At 40.2% G+C, this 23,024-nt stretch overlaps 1 protein-coding gene and 1 long non-coding RNA gene across 4 annotated transcripts in view; one reads left to right on the top strand and one right to left on the bottom strand.

The window, feature by feature from the left end:
* The window catches only part of clcn1b (chloride channel, voltage-sensitive 1b), a 29,521-nt gene that overhangs the window by 4,374 nt on the left and 2,123 nt on the right, over window positions 1-23,024 (bottom strand). Inside the window, exons 1-14 of one of the 2 annotated variants that reach the window (XM_037074885.1) lie at window positions 15,418-15,496; window positions 10,989-11,211; window positions 9,173-9,304; window positions 8,878-9,006; window positions 8,556-8,689; window positions 8,057-8,134; window positions 6,542-6,620; window positions 3,644-3,769; window positions 2,615-2,699; window positions 1,804-1,905; window positions 1,208-1,292; window positions 663-818; window positions 479-548; window positions 278-388 (exon numbers count right to left, since the gene is read on the bottom strand). In XM_037074885.1, coding sequence (XP_036930780.1) covers window positions 278-388; window positions 479-548; window positions 663-818; window positions 1,208-1,292; window positions 1,804-1,905; window positions 2,615-2,699; window positions 3,644-3,769; window positions 6,542-6,620; window positions 8,057-8,134; window positions 8,556-8,689; window positions 8,878-9,006; window positions 9,173-9,304; window positions 10,989-11,058 — 1,357 coding nt within the window. In that variant the 5' untranslated portion in view covers window positions 11,059-11,211; window positions 15,418-15,496. Of the gene's footprint in view, window positions 1-277; window positions 389-478; window positions 549-662; window positions 819-1,207; window positions 1,293-1,803; window positions 1,906-2,614; window positions 2,700-3,643; window positions 3,770-4,943; window positions 5,023-6,541; window positions 6,621-8,056; window positions 8,135-8,555; window positions 8,690-8,877; window positions 9,007-9,172; window positions 9,305-10,988; window positions 11,212-15,417; window positions 15,497-23,024 lie in introns of those variants that run through there. The other variant, XM_037074884.1, reaches the window with a different exon arrangement.
* On the top strand, window positions 15,517-20,134 carry LOC119006409. 2 transcript variants are annotated; one of them, XR_005070775.1, is made up of 3 exons: window positions 15,517-15,612; window positions 18,556-18,619; window positions 19,651-20,134. It is a non-coding gene; the product is annotated as an uncharacterized LOC119006409 (long non-coding RNA). The 2 variants fall into 2 exon arrangements; XR_005070774.1 differs by having other exon boundaries at window positions 19,634-20,134.

The following is a 23,024-nucleotide window of genomic DNA, read 5'->3' as shown; positions in this document are numbered from 1 at the left end:
AACTGAAATGTTTTGGGTAATTACACTGTTTCCAGACATCATTTTGACCAAAGATGCCACCAAGTCAAGTGAAAATGGTGAAATGAATCTTAAACTGCAGCTGGATTAACATATTTGAACTGTAGGAAGAGCAGTTTAAATGTCAGGACAGAAAGAGTTCTAGTCATTAACAGTCATTCATTTAAGGCATTACTTCATTTTCTCAAATCTACAAGCCTTCAGTAAGTCTCCAGGTCAATGGGGAACCTGAGATCAGCACTAAGATTAAGAGACTGACCAATGACAGCATAACCTCCCGGCAGGATGCGGTAGACTATCCCATCAAACAGGATTCCATTTGGGAAAAGAGTGGCCATGATCTCTCCTACGAGGCGACCAAAAGCAGCTCCTTGAGGACAGAGATAAGACATGCTGGTAAAGACAAATTGAACTGAAGCTCAGCAGGAGATACTGCGCTCGCATTACAAAATCCTCTTACCTAATATGAACACTGGCATAAAGGCGCCCGAGGGGATGGGCATCGTGGTGGAAACTGCTGACATCCAGAACTGCAGCACAAAAACAGGATCAAGGTAGAATCGAAACCAATCCTAGAGGGGGTTTTTCATGTCTCACATATATTTGAAGGAACACTGGCTGCACACAGCAGGGGGGAGAAGTACCTTCATGACGCAGAAGAGGACGAGGACGACAAAAACGCTGACGTGTGGATGGAGCCATGCGGATGAGCGACCCAGGCCGGGCGGAGGAGGATATCCTGAGATTTTGGTCCAGGTGAAATTATCAAACAGGGAGTTGATGCACTCCCTGGGCATCAGCTGCCAGAGGAGACAGACACACGTAAACAGTTTAATGTGATTGTTTCTCAACAGTGCAGCTGTGTGCACATCATGTCCTTCGGTAAGGCCAGGGGCAGGAAATTATATTCGGTTATTCAATCATTACATTGTCGGACTCAAAATGGACAGTTTTAAAAATTATGATAACGTCTTAATATTTTCACAAGTTCCCGTGAAAACCTGCTAACTACCCAGGTTTCCCATAATGCAACTCTCCCCAAAGTTCAGGCAGGGATTCACGTGCGTTTTACTAGTTGACTAAACCACTTGATCTACATCCACCTGGCCTAGTTTTTCAAAGATATCATAAATATTGATGAAAATACATTAAAAAGAAACCAGAGTGCGTGAGATTGATTCAGCCTCACCTCTCCAGCCATAAACTGTCCAAATCCAGGAGGAAACGTGAAGGTGGCGATGATAAACGTCACTGCACCTGGATAGATTAATCGACTGGGTGTACACAAACAAACAAACAAACAGACAAACAATCACACACATGTTCAACCATTCACAAGATACATGGTGTATCCTCAGAAACACCCAACAGGCAGAGTAAGCGATGCTTGTGACAGAAATAACATTGTGAGTGTGTACCACTACTGATTGTACAGCTCTCCTGGTGCTGCTGCTCGACGCTTTCTAATGGTGGAGACTAATGTTCCCTGACTGCTGAGTCTCAGAGGATAAGTGAATCTCCACACTGAGTGAATAACTGGCTGAAAGGTTGTTAAGGCTTTGCTGCTGTCCCGGCCAGTGTTGTGAGACTGATGAGTTCAGAGAGGGGAGCTGAGATACATTAAGAAGAATTGGCTTTGAATGCGCAAATGGTTTGAGTTCCTTGGAACAATGTCTGCTACCAGAATCACTGTAGTTTTAGAGCCGAGGGGTCCATTAATCCACAGCAGCAGGGAATGCACGGTTTGTGTGTGAGTGTGTGTGTGTTTGTCTGTTGGGATCTCACTGTTTGGTTAGGAAGCGTGTGAGCGCTGTCGGTCTTCTCATGAAAAGAACCACCTGTCTGTTCAGGTAGACGAAGAACGCCCCCAGGAAGCCACACGAGATCCTAAAACACGAGAAAAACCTTGTTCTTACTGCTCTCACTGCATCACGCACACAGGTAGGACTACTGGAACGCAACTGAGTACCCTTACTGAAGTACTGTACTTTGAGCTGAGGTAATGGTGCTTTACTGAGGTGTTTCTGTCCTTATACTCCACTATGTTTAAAAAAAAAAAATGTGAATTTTACTTTGTGACATTTGACAGTTTTATTAACCAGATACTTTACAAATTGATATGATTGTATATAAAACAAAGGACTAGCTTAATACATGATGGTTTGTTTTAATCTAAACTACAGTGTATAGATATGATGTGTAAAATGAAATATTCCAGCTTCTCAAATGTGAGAATTTGCTCCTTTTGATTTTACTCATTCCAATTTGTACAAACCAATCATTCAAACAATCAATAGAGAAATTAATGAGCATATAAATACGTAATGACAAGAACCGTCGTTTGCAGTCCTATTCAAATTGGTTCAAAATGAGTTGCACCTCAACCAAATCCAACTATGAAATCCTGTTTTTACATCATTGTATGAGTAATAATAATCTAATTTGTTATACATAATAATATAACAGCCATCAGTCACATTTGAAAGTGAATTACTTCCCACTGCCCTACTGTCAATAGCAAACCAAGAGCTGGTGCAAGAAAGGCAAACATTATCACTGCACACACACATACACACATATTCATAAACATCTTCACCCTATTATTGCGAATGCAGGCAGCTCCTGCAGGTCAAAAGGGAAATCCATCCGGAAGTTAGTTTTGAAGAGAGCTGTGATTGTGACTGAGAGAAAAAGAAAAGTAACAAAGAAAATCATAAACTTCAAACAAACATTTAATCTCAGTCCCTCATTCTTTCGTTGCTCAATATCTTGAGTTTGAGGTGAACATCAAATGATGGACTTAAAATAATATATATAATGGAGTACTGGAAGAGGGAAGACAGCCTTTTGTCATGAATAAAAGGATTCATTCATTACAAAAATTACAGGTTGGGTATATTTCAAACATGTTTGCAGGACTCTGAACTTGGAAAATTGATTTTCTTTTTTTTTTTCTCGGCCACACCGGTGCTTATTTACACATCCAACAGACACAGAGCAACATTTTTATCTCCCTGGAGTAAGTACATGTCCACCTGATGGATTTAAACCCAATATTAACTTCCCTTTTAGCTCTGTTTTTGGTCCCCACCACCTCTTGAGGGAAAAATCTTTTTCTTTAGATGCTTATTGCTACATCATTTTCACCATCTCTAAATGTCCCCATCTGTAGTGTACAGTGGGTTTATCCGAGCTTTTGTGGCTGCTTTCTATGTCTGAAAACACCCTTTTGGGGCAGAAGAAAGAAACTGTAAGAACTTAACATATGACAGCTGACCTCTGTTGCAAGATATTTTGGAAGATGATTATTAGGCTTCCGACTTTGAGTTGTAGCTCATTTGTAAAACGTAATTTGAAGATTATTATAAACTGCAAGAATTGACACTGTAAAGGAAATACATGCTGCAGTGATGTTAATGCAAGTTTTGAATATTTCATTTGTTGGTGCTGGTGGATTGTGAAAATACTGTAGGTGATGACTTGAAATATTTCTGGTTTATCTAAAGAAGCAAATATTACTTAGCTGTCATATTCAGCTACTTTCCATTAAATGCCAGCTCAGCAGTCTTTTACAACAGTGTGTATGCGTGTGTGTCCGTGGGTGTCTGTGTGTTCTGTTCCTCACCAGCATCCTTGTTCCAAACAGAGAGCACCCTGAATATGAAGGCGCTGAACGTGGCGGCAAAATATCCCCGCCAGTAATTCCTCACCGCAAAGTAGGTAGACGTGACCTCAATACTGAACAACACCCCTGGTGGTGGTGGAGAGAGAGAGAGGGGGTGAGAAGAGAGGGACAGAGGGAGAGGAGGGGAGGAAAATGAGGATGGATGGTGTGAGATAGGAAAGGAGGAAGAGGAGAAGAGGAGAGTGAGTGAGTGAGTGAGTGAGTGAGTGAGTGAGAGAGAGAGAGAGAGAGAGAGAGAGGAGACAGAAATTAGTTAAATAAGCAGAATGAGTCCAAAAACACTTAAAGCTGAGGGTGTAATTATACACAACAGGAGAACTACAGGGAATGAATACACACACTATAATTCAACCAAACACACACCCACACATCCACACACACACACACACACACACACACACACACACACACACACACACACACACACACACACACACACACACACACACACACACACACACACACACACACACACACACACACACACACACACACAGGCGTAATCAGCATGTGAAGCAATATAATAAGCATCGGAGCCATCAGACACATTATTCTGAACAAGATGAAAACTGCTGAACAGAAGACAAGGATGCTATAAACAATATTTAAGGACCCACAATGTACTTAGTTTCTTTTTTATGGTGATGTAAAAACTAAGCTGTAAATGTTGTTTTGAGCTTGTGCATGTCGAGGGATGTTTTGTAGATGCACACTGATGGATACCGAGTATAGTTACTACTAACATGTATTTTAAAGCCGCTGTGAGCATTCGTTCTGCGGTCCTGCTCTCTCTGTGTTCACGAGCAGACAGGACCACCTCTTTATAGAAATCTCTGTCCTGATTGGATAAAGACGACAGGGATACAAGAAAATGAATTTTCTCTTGTACTGCATGAGCAGGTGGAGAGGAGACATGGGTTGCTGACCAAACACTCTATAACACTGATTACTGTTTGAAAGCTATTTAACACTAATTAAATAAAGGTTAATCACATACAGCAGCTTTAATAATTAATTCAACCTAAAAATGAAAGTTGACCTTCAAAAATGTCTTGTTTGTCTGACCAACTGTCAACCAAGGGTCGAAGGGTCTCAATAAAATTCAGACTCAAATAAGAAACACGGATAGTTTTCTGAACTGATACATTTCAACTGGAACATAGTACAGTGTATGAAGAGCAGAGGGATGTTGTGTGCAGTAGTTTTGATTGTAAGAGGCAACGTGCAAGTCGTACAGTACCTCCTAATGGAGTGCCGAAACAGCATCCCACCCCTACAGCACAGCCAACAGTCAGAATATCTGTGTAACCATAAGGGTTCTACTGACACAGGAAACAGAGAGGGAGAGGAAAAAAACAAGAGGGAAATAAAGGGATGAGAGAGACAACGAGGGATGAAAGGCGTGAGATGATGAAGGGGGAAAACGAAGGTGACGAGGAACAAGGGCATAGACAGAGAGACAGGAGAGTGAGTTGGAGGAAGAGAGAATAGAAGATCAAGGTGGAGAGGACATAATGGGGAACCACAGGGGGAGAATTGACAGAGAGAAGCAAAATGGAATAAAGTGAATAAATAATGTTCACTGAAGTATGGTAAAAGAAAAAAAAGTGATATAGAAGGAAGGAAAAATCAAATCACGGGAATATTAAGCAGAGGAAGCACATGCTAATGACAGTAATCAGACTTAGTAGAAGCTATTAAGCAATCAGGAAACAAAGTGGTCACATTGTCCAAAGAGACAAATCCCTGCAGCTGATTGCATAAAAAAAAATCAGACTTAAAATATCTCCATTTATTATTCATGACCTTGAATTCTGAGGTCTGATGCAAGAGTCTTTTGTGATCTTTGCTTCATTAGTTGTATTAAAAATATACACTTCTTTTTATCTGTTGCCCATCAGAAAGAGGGTTGTGGTGCTGAAAACTTTGAAGCTCACAAATTGACAGCAGAAAGAACCGTTTAATTCAAATTACGGTTGTTGATGGACACCAATATGAGGAAGACAGAGTTTTGATATTCTAATGTCTGTACACAGGATATGAAACTATAGCCAGGAGTATATTGGCCTTAGCTTAGCATGAAGTTTGGAAGCAGAGGGAAACAGCTAACCTGGCTCGATCTGAAAGTAAAGAAAAAGTCACATGAAAAGTCTCCTGTCATTCATACTTAGCCTAAATGAGCTTTATCTTGCTGTGTTACAGATAAGTAGTAATTAACTGACAAGTGAAAGCAGTTACAAATCATGTCAATCTATTTTGAAATAAGCTGACTTGATTCTATTGTACTGATAGCAGACTTTATTTATATGTAACTGCCAGCGATGATGCCTTTGCAACCAAGTTTCCTGCAGTTGACATTTTGTGGTTGTTTTCATATTTTTCCTATTTTGTTCTGACATAAACAGTTTTTGCCCCAAGAATGCAAATAATACAGTTTCACAACAATATCACATCAAAACAGCGCATTAATGAGAGAGCTTGAGAGGTGCTGATAGGTGGATTTTTAGTCCTGATGCAAAGCTAAGCTAATTCCCTGCTGGCTGTATTTCGCATAGACATAGAGCTGTATCGATCTTCTCATCTCCCTCTTAGCAGGAAAGTATATGCGTGTATTTCCCAAAATATTGAACTCTTCCTTTAAAGTCAAACTTTACAATTCCAGGCCAAGCTGCTTAATTTCTGACAGGTTAAAACATTCAGTTTTATTCATCACTTCTGATGCAGCGCACTGGTCTGAGGTCAGATTTAACGTCCATGTGTTGCTGATGTTATTTCAGGAGGACGAAGCTGACCGCAGACCTGTGCCTGAGTGAGTTGGGGGAAAAGAGCAGGACTTGCCTCCCACGGGGGCAGCGAAACAGGTGGCCACTCCCACGGCACACGCACACACCAACAGGTCCTGGTTATGGGTGTCATTCTGGGGTTAAGGGTCATGGGTGGAGATGGATAAGGAGTGAGGGAGGGAGAAAGAGAGAGGAGTGGGGACACAAACGAGCAGCGATGAATGAGAACGCCATGGGGAGGTGGAGATAGAGAGAGCAGGGGAAGAGGGAGACAGAGAGATGGGAGGTCACTGTTAATACACATGCCAGACATTACCATCACACTATTAATACAGTGAGACACAAACACAGACGAGGTGCGAGGGGGTGAGCCAAAACAAAGACCAGGGAAGGGAGGGCATGGGGTTGGGCTGGGTGGGAGAGAGACAGATGGAGAAAACAACAGTCACAGGATTCCCACTTTCATCAAATTCAAGCACCATCCAATGAATGTCAAGGACTCAAAAATGGCATGTTTGGTTTGTAATTTAATATCCTCTTGATGGTGAAATAATTTAAAAAGTGTTGATCAAACACAAGAATTTAGGTCAAAAGTCATGCTAGCAGGTACAATAGTCCGTCTCCAGTAGATTTTACAGTATTTTGACATTACGGCTGTCACTGTGTGTGTGTTTTTTGTTTTGTTTTTTGGAGCCAGAAGTTACTATATTTGTGTGAGATGGTGGAATTGAAATGGATATGCACTGCTTCACCTCCATCCTAATCGAAAAGTTGCTGCAGTAGCGAATTGTCAAGCACCAGGCAGCCATGCCCTAAAGCATACTCATCTATTTTACAATAAATGGGACAATCAATTACAATTTAACATCTTGCTGCATTGGAGAAGACTTGAGACATATGAGTCATACCATAAACTCACGAGGAAAGTGTTTACTGAGGTAATGAACCAAGCAAGAAGTAGGGTCATTTTCTCATAGGCTTACATACAATCAGACTTCTTTTTGCAACCAGTGGAGTTGCCCCAGGCTGGGTAATTTGAAAGAATTCGGGATTACTCTCATGGGCTTCACTTCTCAGATGGGTCTGAGAAGTGGAAGCAATACAGAGCAATGTCGACTATTTTGTAAACGCTTTCTCAGCAGCGTTTGATCAGCCGTACAGATAGTGAAACAGAGGCTCATGGCAATTGCATCAGTTATTTCCAAAGCATTTTACAAAGTTCAAATTTAAACCTGATAATAGTGCTAGATGATAAAGTCAGTGATCACCATCCAATAGTTGTTGATATACGTCTCACCATCACAGTGGTGGACCAACGAAGAGACAGACATTTCTATTCCTTGAGACTAGCATGGCTAAAATCAAGACCATTGATTTTATTCAAATCTAAAGCTAAAGATTTTTAAGAGCTGGTGGGAATCCTGTAATAATAATATAACAAAGATGACAACAAAGGAGGTTACAATGGGAAAAACTGCATTCCACATCTTCATTAGTGCATTGACTGTAATCAGCAAGGACACAAGGCTTCTGGGTATCTTAGGCTGTTTTGGTCAGGGCCTTGGCTTACCTCATAGACTCCAGAGAAGATGGACATGAATCGACTCAGCACAGCAGCACAGATGCTGGCAATGTGGACGAACGGACCCTGGAGGTGATGGGAGGAAATCACTGACACAGATGAGCGACATGTAATGTTATCTAAAGCGACACTGTATACTGTCTGTAAAACAGGGAGTCTAAACTAGGACATGTTGTATCAGAACAGATATATCACTGTGTAATTGCAGGATGTGACAGTTGCCCCGCTAATGTAATGGGGAAAATGAATGCACTCCTTCACTGAGGACTTGAAAAATTTGCTTCAATCCCGTGAGAGGAGAGAAAGAGGAAAAATATGACAGAAGATGATTTATTATCCTCTGAGCTTGGAGAAAGAGCAGATAGAGAAGTGGAGAACTAAAAAAAAAAAGAGAGGAAGGAGGATGATAACAGCGATGCTGGATCAATAGTAGTAGATACACAGAAAAACAGATGGTGAAAAGATGAAAAAGGGGGTGTTTGCTTACTTCTTTGCCCACTGGCATCCCACTGCCCAGGCCAGCAGTCAGCCCGATGACTTTAGCTACAAAGGCTTTGAGGGTCAGATATTCCTTCAACACTACACCCCTCAGGATAGTTTTCAGCTCGGGAATACCAGAGCCTGTAGAGAAAACAGAGGAGAGAAGGAGAAGGAAAGAAGACATCTAAGTGGCAGGATAGTGGGTGTAATAAATAAAGAAACAGCGCTGCTGCCATCCCACAACCAGAAAGCAGAAAATTGTGGTACAACCAATAAAAAACACGTGCTGAGAGTGAATAACAGAGGCTGACAGGTGACGGAGAGCTTACCGATGGCCTGCGGAGAAACCAGGTGACAGAAGAGAGAGGCGAACATCACAAGGATCATGGGATAGGTAACCCAGGCGAGGTACTGGAGCGGGACATTGCCCTTAAGCTCCCCATGTATCCACTTATAGGCTGAGAGAGGGAGAAAAGACAGAAAAAGAAAGAGAAGAGGGGTCAGAAAAAGTGCAGTACACACAGGGGTATAAACTGAGTAATTACAGACAGCAGTGACCAGAATACTCTGTTATCAAACTGCAAATCTGAGAGTCATAATCTCTTTGACCTTGATCCGTGTTACCTTGCAGACTCTTGGCGCTGGCGTAGTCCATACTCCAGCTGACCAGAGCCATAGTCAGTCCCAGAAGAACCAGGAATATCCAGTCCTCCCCCATCTTGGTCACTATGTACCGCCGCACACGGGCCAAACAATCTGGGACAGAGACGTACAATTAATGATTCATCTTGTGTCCATTTATCTCTTGATTTAACTTCTGGTTTGTTATAATGCCTGAGAGGGAATCATGCAGTTTAGTTATGGACTCAGTGATGTTGCTTTAGCTCATCACAGACATACAACACAGAACGATGTGAACGGTTTGTGGGGTTTTTTTGCATTTACAACCGAATGTATGCGCGCTCACTGAAAAAACAAACTCACTTATTCACTGGCAGTGTAAAGATGGAAGTGTTTAAATCAACCCAGTGTAATAATACTCTGACTTCAAAATTGTGCTGTAAGAGGTTTTAGGGATCCATATCCATAAAGTTTCAGATATTTAAAAAAAACAGGGTGATAAAATTTGATGCAACACAGACTGAGATAGACTTCTATAATCTATAATGTCTATAATAACACAGCTCAGAGCGTCTTTTGTCAGAATTCCTTGCTCAAAGTATGCCTTCCAAACCTTTCCCACCCAGTTTATAATATGATGTTATCTTTTGAAAGTTCATAGACTACATGCTGACGATTTTGATATTGAATAGGAATGTTGAATAGGAAGCAAAATTACTCAAGTGATATTGTTGTTGAACAATTTTCTCACATTTGACAAACCTCCAGCAGAACAACAGGTGTCACCTAACAACTGAAAATGTGTTCACGGTGTGAGCAACAGAACAGCATGAACACTCCACAATACACAATGTCCTCAACAGTTACCAGACTGTTGAATATACCCATATCGGACACAATGTGTTCACAATATTAATTTATCAGTCGCAACTGATCACTCTAAAGAGTGTCAATTTGTTAATAAATTAATGCAGATAATGGATTACACAAAGTTTTACTGTTGATAGTTCAGGCAGGGTTGTAATCACTATTGAGAAACTGAGGTTAGTGGTGGAGGAAGTACTCAGATCTACTTGGTAAAAGAAGCAACAACACACTGCAAAAAAATGCAATGAATAAAAGTTCCATTTAAAATGATGTAACAGATTGTAACACAGAAAATACAAGCTGCTGACTGATGACTAAAATATGAATAATATAACATATTTTTGGGACTTTGTTTTGTTGAAGTGTTAGTGGGGTACATTAGAGGACCCCTGACCTCAAATGGCCGGTCCAGGCTTCCTCGTGTTCTGTGTGGCAGCCTAATTAAACTATAGCAGTGAATCATATTTTATGAGCTCATCATGTTGCATATGAAATCATAATGTGCACAGTAACCGGTAACTGAAGCCACCAGATAAATGCTGCTCTCTCCGGAATGCGGAGAGATGAAAAAAACTGAAAAAAAATAAGTGAAGCACCAGCAGCTCAGACGTGCATTTTGTTTAAAGTAAAGGTGTGTTATTCAATTTCACCTCTGTATCCTGGATATCATTGAGGGGGAATATGGTACAAAAACCGAGGGTTATAATACCGTATACATTTTCTTATCTAATGTATCAAATTCTGTTGTATTATTATAACTAAAAACGTATATATTTCATGTTTATTCAATGTTTAAGTTTCAAATGATAAAACATTTGTTGAACCAGAAACCTGTTGATAATAATAATAGTCATTGTGTAATATCATATACTGTATACTGCAAATCCATGATATGTACTTACTTTTATAAAGCAGTTGGAAGTGTGTGTGATTAACTCAATTAAATGCTCACCTTGGCATTTGGAGTAGGGACGAGGCTTCTTGGTGGAAGATGCGTGACTGTGATGCGTCTCCAAGGTCATAGGGTGATGTTGATGATGTCGCCGGCCGAGCCCTCTTCGGCCGGTGGCTGCGGCGTTGTCCCCTGCCTGTCTCCTCCATTGTCTCTCTGTCAGCAAACGTGCAGCCTCCCGTCGGGCGAAGTTTCCCAGCTGCTCCCTGTACTCCCCGTACAGCTGTAACAGAGGGGAAGCACTGATAATAATACTGATAATTTTAAAAAAGCGATAGAAACCATGTGTTTGTTAGGATTGCAGAGAAGGAAAAACAAGATGCAAAGGGAGGAGGAGGAGGAGGAGGGATAAGAAGAGAGGGAAGAGAGGGAGAAATGCCTCTGACAACTGAGACTTGAGGGAAGGATAAAACTAGATCCAGTGCGAAGAGTCTTGAGATAACGAGAAAGAGATGGGGAATGTGCGGCGTGTGTGTAAGGGATACACACCAACCTGAATACCCTGGGCGACATAAATAGACAAAACGGGCATAGAGATCGGAAAAACCCCTCCCTGAGAGGAGGCAGGAGCTGGAGAGGTGCCAGAGGAACAGATCCTGGAAGAGAGGACATTCCACATCTTCCCCTTCCGACCGTGTGTGCACTTTACACCTACAACTGCTCACACACTCACTTGGTCCCAAAAGACGACACCCTGTAATCCACTGTGATCAGTTTGCAGCGCAGCACACTCGTTAAAACCATAGAGGCTTTAAAATACTGCAGATCCAGGTGCGGCTATGATGTGCAACTGAAACCTGCAGATCACATGCATCCTACTGCACAGCAAAGCAAGAGACTAAATCACAAGGAGGGCTGACTGCCACACATTTCTGTCTCATGTTCACACAGGAGAAAGAGAGCTGACACATCCAAGCATGAGGCCCAGGACCAGAAAGATTGCATACCGCATCCAGCAATACCAAAATAACACGAAAATGTTTGAACAATCACGGAATGACACTGACAAGTTGGCGTAACCTCAGCCTGGTCAGATTCACCTCAGTGTGTGTGCACAAAAACTGCTTTACACAACCGGCCCACTGTTACACATGAGTCACTACAACCACATGACAAAGTGACTGATTTAGAAGCTTATAATTAATACATGAATACACCACATAGCAGGTGGCCAGCAGTTACACTGTTACAGGCTCTTGAGAACTTTGATGCCTCTAAATCACATCGCAAAGTTATTTTAAACCTCACTAAACACTACGAACCACAAACTGTTATTCAGAACAGTGCTGCGCCACTAACAGCTTTCATGAGCAGAAGTGTTTGTTACATCACCTTTGTACTTTCGCTGGACATTCAAAACATGAACTAACAGCAGACTACTGACTAACGACTATACTTTGAATCAAATGGCATTATACAAAGACATTTCCTTCCTTCCTTAAAGGGGCATGCTGTTATGGGCAAGACAATGATAAATTTGCAGTTATTTTTCAAGAGAGAAAATGTACTTGCCATTAGATGAGTCATCCAGATGTTTTGAATGTCATCCTTTGGTTGTTCCTCACGAGTTAAACAAATTATTTGCAAAAGGTGTCGGACAAAAATCCAATGTGCTGTCTTTGCTTCTGGTGTGTAAAGGATTAAAAGATAACATGCAAATACACTGAATGATTGATCCAGGTTTTGATCTCATCTTTTTCATCTTATCGTTGCATTTACTAATACTGATTCCATTAAAGTTAATCCCACATTAACCTCTAATCTGCTGCTCAATGGTAGGAAACCATGCATAAAATTCACATTTGAGCCGTGGTTCTTGTGGTTTTCAAGACCACAACAAAAGATAGTGAATTTAATTATCATAAAGACATATCACACTTTTCAACTGCTTTGGAGAATTAAAAATGATTTATCCAACATAATTGTGTTGGTAAATTTCATATTTGATTTGGCAGTAATTGATAGTAATAGTAATAGTAAGTAATTGAGTACATTTAAAAAGAAATGTAACAATATATCAATATTCTGTACACCCTATACACTATTTAATCTTTCAGTATATTCTTATAATGTATTTTAATCTGCATCTTTGTTTGAGAGAACACAAACTACAAACAGTCACACTTCGTCTAGTTGCACAAACAACCCATTAAAGCCATGAGTGGAAAAGAGAACTCGATCAAACATGGGAACAGATCCGCAAAAGTAACTGGTGGAGATCAAAGAAAAAAGACACAGAAGAGCACATCACCCTCCACCATCTGACCAGACGGACCCTCTGGTTCTCCTGTCTTTTACCTGTTCCTCATCAGTTGTCTTAAGCATGATGTGTGAGCAGCTCTGTTCCTGTCCTGTCCTGTCTCCTGTCCTACACTGCAGATAACCTCACCACCACCACTGCTGCTGCTGCACTACACATTAACACCAAAGCACTAATCCATCAACATCATCAAACAGGCGCTGGCACCAGACACCATCAAAAGCATGGACAGGAGAGGAACCTGTGCACTGCCCACAGAGGGGGAAGGATTTGTTACTTAAATATTGTACTTCCCATGCAGTGTTTTCACTGGTTACGTTTCACCATGGCAGGCCGCTACGGCAACATCTCTGCCACCATAGCAAAAAAGAAAGAAAGCGAGAAAATCACAAAAGAAACCAAAACAATACACAGCCAATCACCTGATCCTCTTACATAAGTGGTTGTTGTTGCTGTTCAACGCGTGTGTTAATCTACCCGCAAGGCCTTATCCGCCCTACTCTTCCCCAAGGAGAGGAAGAGGGATGGAGTGAGAGGGTGAAAGATGTGCCCCATGACCAGATTTTCATATGACTAGATTCATGGCCTTGTGATTGCTTGCCAACCAGCTGAGTTGCAGTTTACATCCATGCCTTCTCCAGTGAGAGACATGCTGTCTTCACTTCTATACTATTTCACAGAGGAGTACAGAAGACTGCTAGTTTTATCACGTGGTGCAGCTGGAATCAACTGAAGCTCAGTTTCAGCAAAACCAATGAGCTTATAGTCAACTAGAGTGCTTCATGCTGCTGCAAAAAAGCTACGCATTCCAAAACCCAGATGTTTCAAACACATGTTGAACCCAGCAGCAGAGATCTATACAATCACCATGGCTTCAAGGTGAACACCCAAGATTAGTGCCAAATGTGAAATATGGTCATAATCTCCCCCTTCTGGCTTTTAACAGAATATTATGATGTCAAAGTGAAGTTGATGCTATTGTTAGATAGATCTATGTTCTATTAGGCATTTCCGTGAAACGCTGTCATAATTAGTTCACAAATTCTTGAATTATAGCCTTTGACCTTCGACCCCCAAATTCTAATTAGTTCATTCTTCAGTCAAGTGGATGTTTGTGGAAAATGCAAAGACATTTCTGTGAGGTGTTACAGATGAAACATTTGTTCATGAGAATGGTACAGCCTTGACTGATCTTGTCCTTTGACTACCAAAATCTAATTAATTCATCCCTAGGTCTAAGTGGACGACTGCGCCAAAATTTGAAATTCCCTCAAGGTGTTTCTAAGACATTGATAAGGCAGACGGCCAGTCCACAATATGCCTCCAGACATGGCTGTGGTATGACTGCAATATCCTGGACAGCTGGATAGCCACTACAGGCCCATTTTTTAAGACGTACACATGCACAAATTTCACCATATTGTTTATATTGACAATGGAGCACAACAAAATGCCATAAATAATGAAAGCCAAATGTTTTTCACATTTGTTGTGTCATTTGAATTAGGAATATTAATGATTAATGATTAATCGCCATTAAGAATTTAACCAATTACATAACAACATACATAAAATGTATTAATCGACAATCACAGATGCGCACAGATTGATCCAAAATTATCTTATCACAAATTACAAATACTTGCTGCACATTTCAAAACAAAATACAAAATGCTGGTGTGAGAAAACGTATTTGATAAATGTTCTAATTTTTAATGTATTTAATGTGTCAATCATTCATATTATTAATAATTAAGTAAGTTATTATGGATTGTTGAGGCAGCAAACTATCAAAGAAATAGCTTAAAATGTGCATCCCTAGTTGATTTATATGAAATGCTTTTGAAAGTACTAAATGTATACATCATGGTTAGTGTGTTTTTCTGTATTATGCCAGCCATTAAGAGTGTCATGGAGTAAAATCACTTTTGCTTTCATTTGGCTTATCTATGATATACTGTAAATCTACTTATATATGGCAAAAATGTTATAGCGTTTAATATTCATTTTGTTAGCTAGGTAGGCTAGCAAGCTAGTCAACTAACTGTGAGGTTAGCTAACTTATGTTAAATATGAATAATATTTACTATTTCAACTCGTAAGATATAAAGCATTTGTAAAACTGTATATACTCCTTATATTATACTCTTCTAACATGAGCAAACTCACAGTTGTCAGATATCTTCTGCCACATTTTGCTCTTTCTCCCTCTCTCTCGTCAAGACCTGGCGTCTACATTACCCACAATGCATCTCTGTACTTCCAACGTTCAGTTCGGTTGGAGATTCAGGTGTGTTATGCTAGCAGCGGCTAATAAAATCTCTGCAGCCAGAGCTGAGATGATGAACGAACTTCTGAGGTCTGGTAAGCTTTCTAACAAAACACTACTAGATTTTATTAGTTTGAAACCTGTGGTTAATGAAACCAACTTGAATGACGGTATTTATATATTTTTTTAATGGCGGTAAATTATTAAATTTAACGCAGCAGTAGCTTTCCAAGACCTGTAAACAGACTTCAACTATCAGGACCTCCTCTTGCTAAAGACCCTCTCACGTCTGTGTATTTTCTTGTCAGTGTCTCTCTTTCCTTATATTTTATATGTTTACGTTTCATGTATTCTTTCCTTCGACTGTTGGACATATAACAAGAGTATGATAGCCTAGTCACCTGCCATGTTTAGTTTTGTACTCTATTTTGTTAAACTGGCAATAGACAAGGTTTCTTTCCTCGTCCTTCTTTTTTTAAATTTTTTTTTTAATGCTTTATGAAGTTTAGATTGGTTCCCTATAAGCCTCACTTTCTATGTGCCACTTTGTCTGCCAGTGGGCATGAAATGGCAGCCTGGCACCATTTTTATCTACTAACATTATAGACTAAGTTCTCTCTTTCCACTTTAATTACTGCTTCAAACATTGTGCTTGAAGCCCAAGTCAAATGTAAAGTAGCCAGCTGCTGTAACAAGTAGCTGTTATGCAGAACATTAATCGTAGACTATGTTAATAATCAATTAATTGTGTAAATGCATTTGATGATTTAAAAGTCTATCAATCAATACTCAGAAAGAGTCTTAACTTGCCTGGAGTCAGTGGAGTTACAGTCTTCAAAGTTAAAGAAACACCATTGCGAATGAGAGTCTATCTACGTGACGCAGAGGAGGTAATGTTTTAAAGTCGTGCATTATGTTTAATCACGTTCGTCACCTTCCTTCCTTTCCCACCGACTCTTTCTTGGAAGTTGTAGCCACAGGTGACCTTCTGAAATGCACCGTGACACCGTGACCTTAAACAAAACTATGCAGTTCTCTGCTCTGGGATGATTGGGTACATGAATAACTTATCTAGTATTTTCTATTTACATTTTAATTCAGAAATGTTATATATCACATCTTAAGTTATCAATCAAATATTGTCTATTATTGTAATTTTACATGGGGGGGGGGGGGGGGGGGGGTTTGACAAAAAACTATCTGAAGATGTTACCTTGACCTTTGAGAAACTGTGACGGACCTAATTTCTTGTACCAATGATCTAAGTTGCGGTTGTAGTATACTGCCTTCTGAAGACCACTGAATTATCAAAAGGGGATGGTGACAGAAAAAAAAGAGGCAAAAGACTGACAGCGTGAGACAGACACTGAAAGCTGCGATTCATTCACATTAGGTGACTTTGCTGTCGCCATCTCTCAACCTTGTGTTTACATTTGTGTCATCGTGTAACCTTGTACACCCATCTGTGCCACGCAGGGCCAAAACATGACATCAACAACCACTGTCGCCCCAACTTTCACACGCTTTTGAACGACTGCTGCCATTGTTTGACTCTCCAACTGTGGAATGACCTTCCCACTTCAAGTCAAGAACACCAGAGAATATTATCACCCACTCCCTACTCTTCGGCTCGCACTAATTTACTCTCAGCAAGATCCCCACTACCTCCCCTGGTGGCTTCTATTATTCTCCTGCACTTTTCTCTCTCTGCGGGCACATGAAAGTAGTCAGGCGTTACTGTACGCCTCTGACACTGGCACTGCTCATTAGTTCCTTGTGCTGTACTGTAACAACTCCTCTAATGTTGTGCTTATTGCCATCTCGTGGGATGAAGAAAATGAAAAAATGTGAACTAGTCCTCCCTTGGCTTTGTGAGGAATACAAATCCTGTATTAAATTATGCCGGCAAGCTGTCAAGAGCTTTGAATATATTCATAGATCTGCCCTTTATGAGCCAGCTTTAACAAGATGATACTACTCTAAAACATGAGGAAAAAAGAGGTAAGAAAGAGCAAACAACAAAAATCATAAACAAGCCTGGAGAGAGAAAGAGAAGGAGAGCTTCAGTCACAGTGAGTGCAGCTAATAGATGGCGAGGTTGAAGGGCAGTGTGACATTGAGAGTTAATTAAAAAAATAATAGCACATTCCTGCGTCCCTCGTGAGAGGGAGTCAGCACTGCATATTCATAAATATCTGTGTGTGTTTGTGTGGCTTCTTAAGCATGCTAACTTTGTATTTGTGTCTGTTTATGAGCGCACTAAATTAATGTTTGTGTGTGTGTGTGTGTGTGTGTGTGTGTGTGTGTTTCTGTGTGTGTGCTGTGAGGCCTTACAACAATATAGTCCTGTCCCGTAGCACAAGGTTAATGATAAAATCTGACCCGCTCACTGACGGATACATCAGGAGATTACCCCCTCCAAAACCCTCCCTCCCAACCAACAGACTTGCACACAGGCACACACACATGCCTCCATATGAATACACTAATTAACCAGCATAATAACATTTCCATGCCTAGTCTGAACACTGTACAAGCTGTCATGTTCTAATTAAGGCATGTCGGCGCGTCCAAAAGAGAAAAATAAACTGAGCTGTAAACTCACATGTGTTATGCATAAGCCCACAGTTCAACTTTACGCAGAGTAATCCAGGAAAAAACAACGGTTGTGTCTCTTTCATGTGTTGTAAGGCTGGCTTGCGTGTAATAACTTGTGCAACAACATGACATTTTGAATTTAAAATCAATAGACTGTGAGAGAATGTACAAGAGTTGCCTTCTTCTACATCTTAGTCATAAATGCATAATTTCTTGGAAAAACTGTCCCAACAGCAAGAAAACACCTCATTATACAAGATAATAAACCTTACCAGAAATTGATCTATATTGAGAACAGTTTCAAAAGTGTTGATCCGCTCCCTCATCTTTCCAGCCGTTCCTCCTGCAGGCTGCTGCTCACTTTCTTGTGTGTCTTTAATATACTATAATCCTTTTCTGGATATCTTCGTCTTACATCTGTCCTTTGCTGTCTTTGTCAGTGTGATGGACACAGAATGTACCTGCTACCTGCCTGCATACAGTATGGACCTCAGTGACTGACAGGTATGGTCAGTGCAGCACACACACACACACACACGCACGTACGCACGCATGCACGCAGGCATGCACGCACGCACGCACAGCACACACACAGGGGAAAGCAGTAGAGGTTAATACAGACACTTGAGGCTTGACAATAAATTGTCAGCAGCTCTTAATTCAGAGGGGTAGATTCCCAGTCAGGCGGTTGATCCAGCAGATTCCTGCAGCAGGATCATAAATGATACCAGGCAGGCCGGACACAAGCTTAAGGTATGAAAATAATACCTGCTGACTGAGTGGACGCCATAACCATGATATGGTGGATAAAACTGACCTGTACTTTAAGTGCCTTCTGCATAGATGACATGCTTTACTAAAGCCTGACTGGGCCGTGGTACAGTAGTCAGTATCATGTTTTTTCGGCTAACATTTGTTTTGTACACAAAGAAGTGTTTTAGATGTGATTGCTCAAATTTTGTTATAAAGGAGTAAGTTCACATTATGATGAAAAAATTCACTGAGGCATGATTGTTTGCAGTAAGACAATATATTTACAACATGAAACTGACATGAAAATTAAAGTAGGAAAACACAAACAATTATGTCTTGAATGAAGGAAAACTGAGAGCCAGAACACACTGGTATGCACTGTATAAATCAATATCAGTGTACATTATGACCAATACTGATTTATCTAGATAAGATGGTATCAGCCAGTATTATTGGCTTACTGTTATATCGATTAGCCTGTATTCTTGACCTTTATTTTGTCAGACTGTTCTCCATCTGCAGGACCTAAAATGGGTCACTGACTGTTCTGTTGTGACCCAGTAGTTCTCACAAGGTTTCTGGGTCCAGGGTGCTGAAGATTTAATCTGAGAACTGTCTGGTTCAGTCAGTTTGGTGGATTGCAGTGTAAACTTTGTGTCTGTTGGGATTAGATACTTGAACACCCACAACCATTTCCATTTCTCCCCAATGTAGTCAAACAGGGTGTAAATACAGTGTGTCTGATTATGCCTTATCCTGCAATAGAATTGTGTCCTGTACAGGGTGGTTCCCTGGCTCTCACCTGATGCATTTTGGGATACACTCCAGCGACCCTAACCAGTAGAGAATGGATGGATGCATGCGGCTTTCAGTTTCTTTGCAGCAAGTGGAACACAGGCAAAACATCCAGAGAAATGTTCCAAACCTCATTTAGTTTAATCCATTTACGAAGCTTTTCTGCTTCTCATAGTCAGCCTCAGTATGCACTGTGACCAGTATCAGTAGTTCTGGGGGGCATTTTATACCTTTATTAGAGTCAGCAGAGAGGTAACAAGATATGAGGTAAAAAAAAATTTAAAAAAAAAGAAAAAAAAAGAGGAGGAGTGACACGCAAGGTCTTATGTCAGACTCAAGCCAGGGATGATGTAATGCCTGTTCCACAACAGACATTTTGACTTGTAACAGGAAAGTGTCCCACTAAGAAAAAACAATAAACGTGCATAACGCGAGGTCTCTCAAACCAAAATGTATACCACTTTATTTAACCCTAACCCCCCCACACACAAGATTAGATAAATTCAGATGACAAAAAAGGAGACTTGTCAAGAGAGTTCAAGAAGCTATCAGGCCTATACGACAGACACCCTCAACAGAAAAAACAACAACAAAACCTATAAAAGTTTATACTTGGGGAAAATACGACTAAAATCAAACACCCCAAAAAACATGCAATAAACTTCAACTGCAAATGATCCAATAATAACATAAAAATGCACACAAATGAAGAGGAGGAAAAAGAAAAACATATAGAAGAGGAAGATTGTACAAGAGAAAATGTGACTTCATGAAATAAATATGAAGTGTGATAATTACACCTGCGCTGTCCTGCTGTGAAGGGACAGTCTATACGCCAGTCCGATACCACATTAATTATAAGAAACGGGACCGTGCTACTTCCTGCAGCGTCCCGTACACCTTTGTGCAACTCAGCAGATTGGAATGGATGGTACTCAGTATCGATGTTACACAAAAGTCAGGTTTGGCACCAGGTAGGTTCGAACATGATCACATTTTTAGATAACTCCCATTGTCTTGATAATACCGTAATTATGATAATGGTGTTATTTTGCAGAATCATGAAATTACAATCTACATTTCAATGCAACATACAGAAACCTTGCAGTCATTTTTAAACCAAATTACTGGTACTGGTATTGCTGGTTAAATCTACTTTATGCATTTGTAAATAATTACTTCATAACAAAAAACACATTTATGGGTCCGTTTTGAACAGCTTTTTGCAGTTTCTTGTGTATCTTTAGGCAGAGACAGTTCTATTGCAGTTCTAAGTGTATGTGTTAAATTACCTAAGCCTTGAGATGCTTTTGGGAAATAAACTTTTGTTATGTATTCAGTTTAGCATTTTGTTTGTTTTCCCAATTGCACAGCCCTGTAAGGCAAAGAAGCATATTAAAAACATCAGATCTTTCTGTCCTTTGCTTCCACAAACAGATTTTCTCGACCATTCTACCCCAAGCCGTCTCACCTCCGACTGAACTCGAGTGTGCAGCCTTTCACCTTTCTCCCTCACTCTCCCCCTGAAACTTTCCCTCTCACCACCCCCTTGTCCGATCCATCCAACCCCCACCCCTGAGGTGAAACCTTACTCGTGGATAAATTTAGCAGCAGTGTGACCCAATGTTCACTGACACACTTCTCCGCACCTCTCCCTCTCTCACGCTGTTTATCTCTCTTTCGGCCCATCTCTCCCAGGAGGCCTGTTGTACAGACAGATGGAGGACTTTAACCTTTACACAAAAACAATGACAAGTTATTGATGCTATTTTGCGACATTAACATGATGTTTCATCTTGTTACTATTGATGTAACGACTAATAGTTTAATTATTACATTACTGGCACCTCTGTAATTGAAAATACACACCAAGTGACTGCGATATCATATGAAATTTAATGGCTTAATCGTCTACATCCCTGTCATTCCAGTCTGCGCGACATTTGGCAGGTGAACACTATCCCTTTTAGTAGCCTGTAACATTTGAGACTTATGAGATCTATTTCACTGCTGTTGACATTCTCACAGATTGAGATTCGTCTCCTCACACAACCTCGCTTTTAACCATCAAAAATAGTGTAACACACAACCAGCTGTATCAAAGCTAGCACAAACAAATAGTAGGCGCACACACACACTGCTATGTGTTCTCTGCCACCATGCTGGAGCGTGTCTGTCAATGTGACACAAGCCCACAGAGGGTGCTTCCTCTTTGTTAAGGTCAAGGGTCAACAACAGCTGTGTGACTTGGAAGTAATTAACACAACTTTACAAACCCAGCAAGCAGTACTTTGGTGATTTGCAGGTCAGAACACGTCGAGACCTAGAAGTCTTTGTTAAAACTAAACTAAATTCAATTTAAAGATAAAATCTTTAAGAAGTTTTACACACTTAATTTTATGGGTCCATAGTTAATTTTTAAATAATTTCCTAATTGTTGCCAAGAAGTTTAATGAGAAGAGCTTTACAATTAGACCGTAATTATGGGAAAACATGATAAATTCATACACACCATGTTTATAAAAAGTTATATACTAGCCTGTGACCAAAATGTTTCACCTTTATACCAGGTATGCATTAAATAATCCTTTGTTTGTACTAATTACAGACAATGTTCAACTGGAACACTCCAATTACTTACTAGTGTAACCATCTTTTAGTCAGACAGTGCACATAGGGTCAGCTAAACATTCAAAATTATAAAATTTAACCACAAACAATTCAGCAAATGCAGAGAATAATGTTTTCAATAATTAATGAATAATCAATCAATAGAATCTTGGGTTTGACAAAATTATGTAGAACAAACAGACCTGTTATAATAAAACGGTGCCTGTTTTTATTATCTTTTTTCTTTTGACTAATTTTTATTCAGTTCTTAGTTCTTAATTAATTAATTAATAATACAACCACATTTAATTGTGCAATCCTGTAATGTATAATGACAATACAGTCAGACCTTTAATTGACTTTGAAGGAAAACACTTCAGCATGAGGCAGGCTTTCACTACGAGTATAAAGGAAAGGTTTACCGAAAAAAAAAAAAAATTCAGTTATTATCTGCTTACGCCTATGCGGATGGAAGAAATTTTGTAGCAAAAAATCATTGTGGCATTCTCTTAAACACCTGAAGAAGAATGGGATTTGCGTTTTAAAAAAATCAAATGGCTCCATTCAGCTTGTCGGGTGGAAGCTTGACATCCCAAATTGATAAAAGACGTCATTTACATTCTTTTTAAAGACGAAATCTTCACTGTAGCTGTTATGTTAAAAGTGTTAGCAGTTTGGGGTGGACACTAAGTCAACTGCACATACTTAGATTTTGCGGGGCCAGCTGTATGAAGCCATTTTATGTCGTTTT

The sequence above is a fragment of the Acanthopagrus latus genome, chromosome 17, assembly GCF_904848185.1.
Source record: "Acanthopagrus latus isolate v.2019 chromosome 17, fAcaLat1.1, whole genome shotgun sequence".
NCBI lineage: Eukaryota > Metazoa > Chordata > Actinopteri > Spariformes > Sparidae > Acanthopagrus > Acanthopagrus latus.
This window is presented reverse-complemented; position numbering and strand designations above follow the sequence as displayed.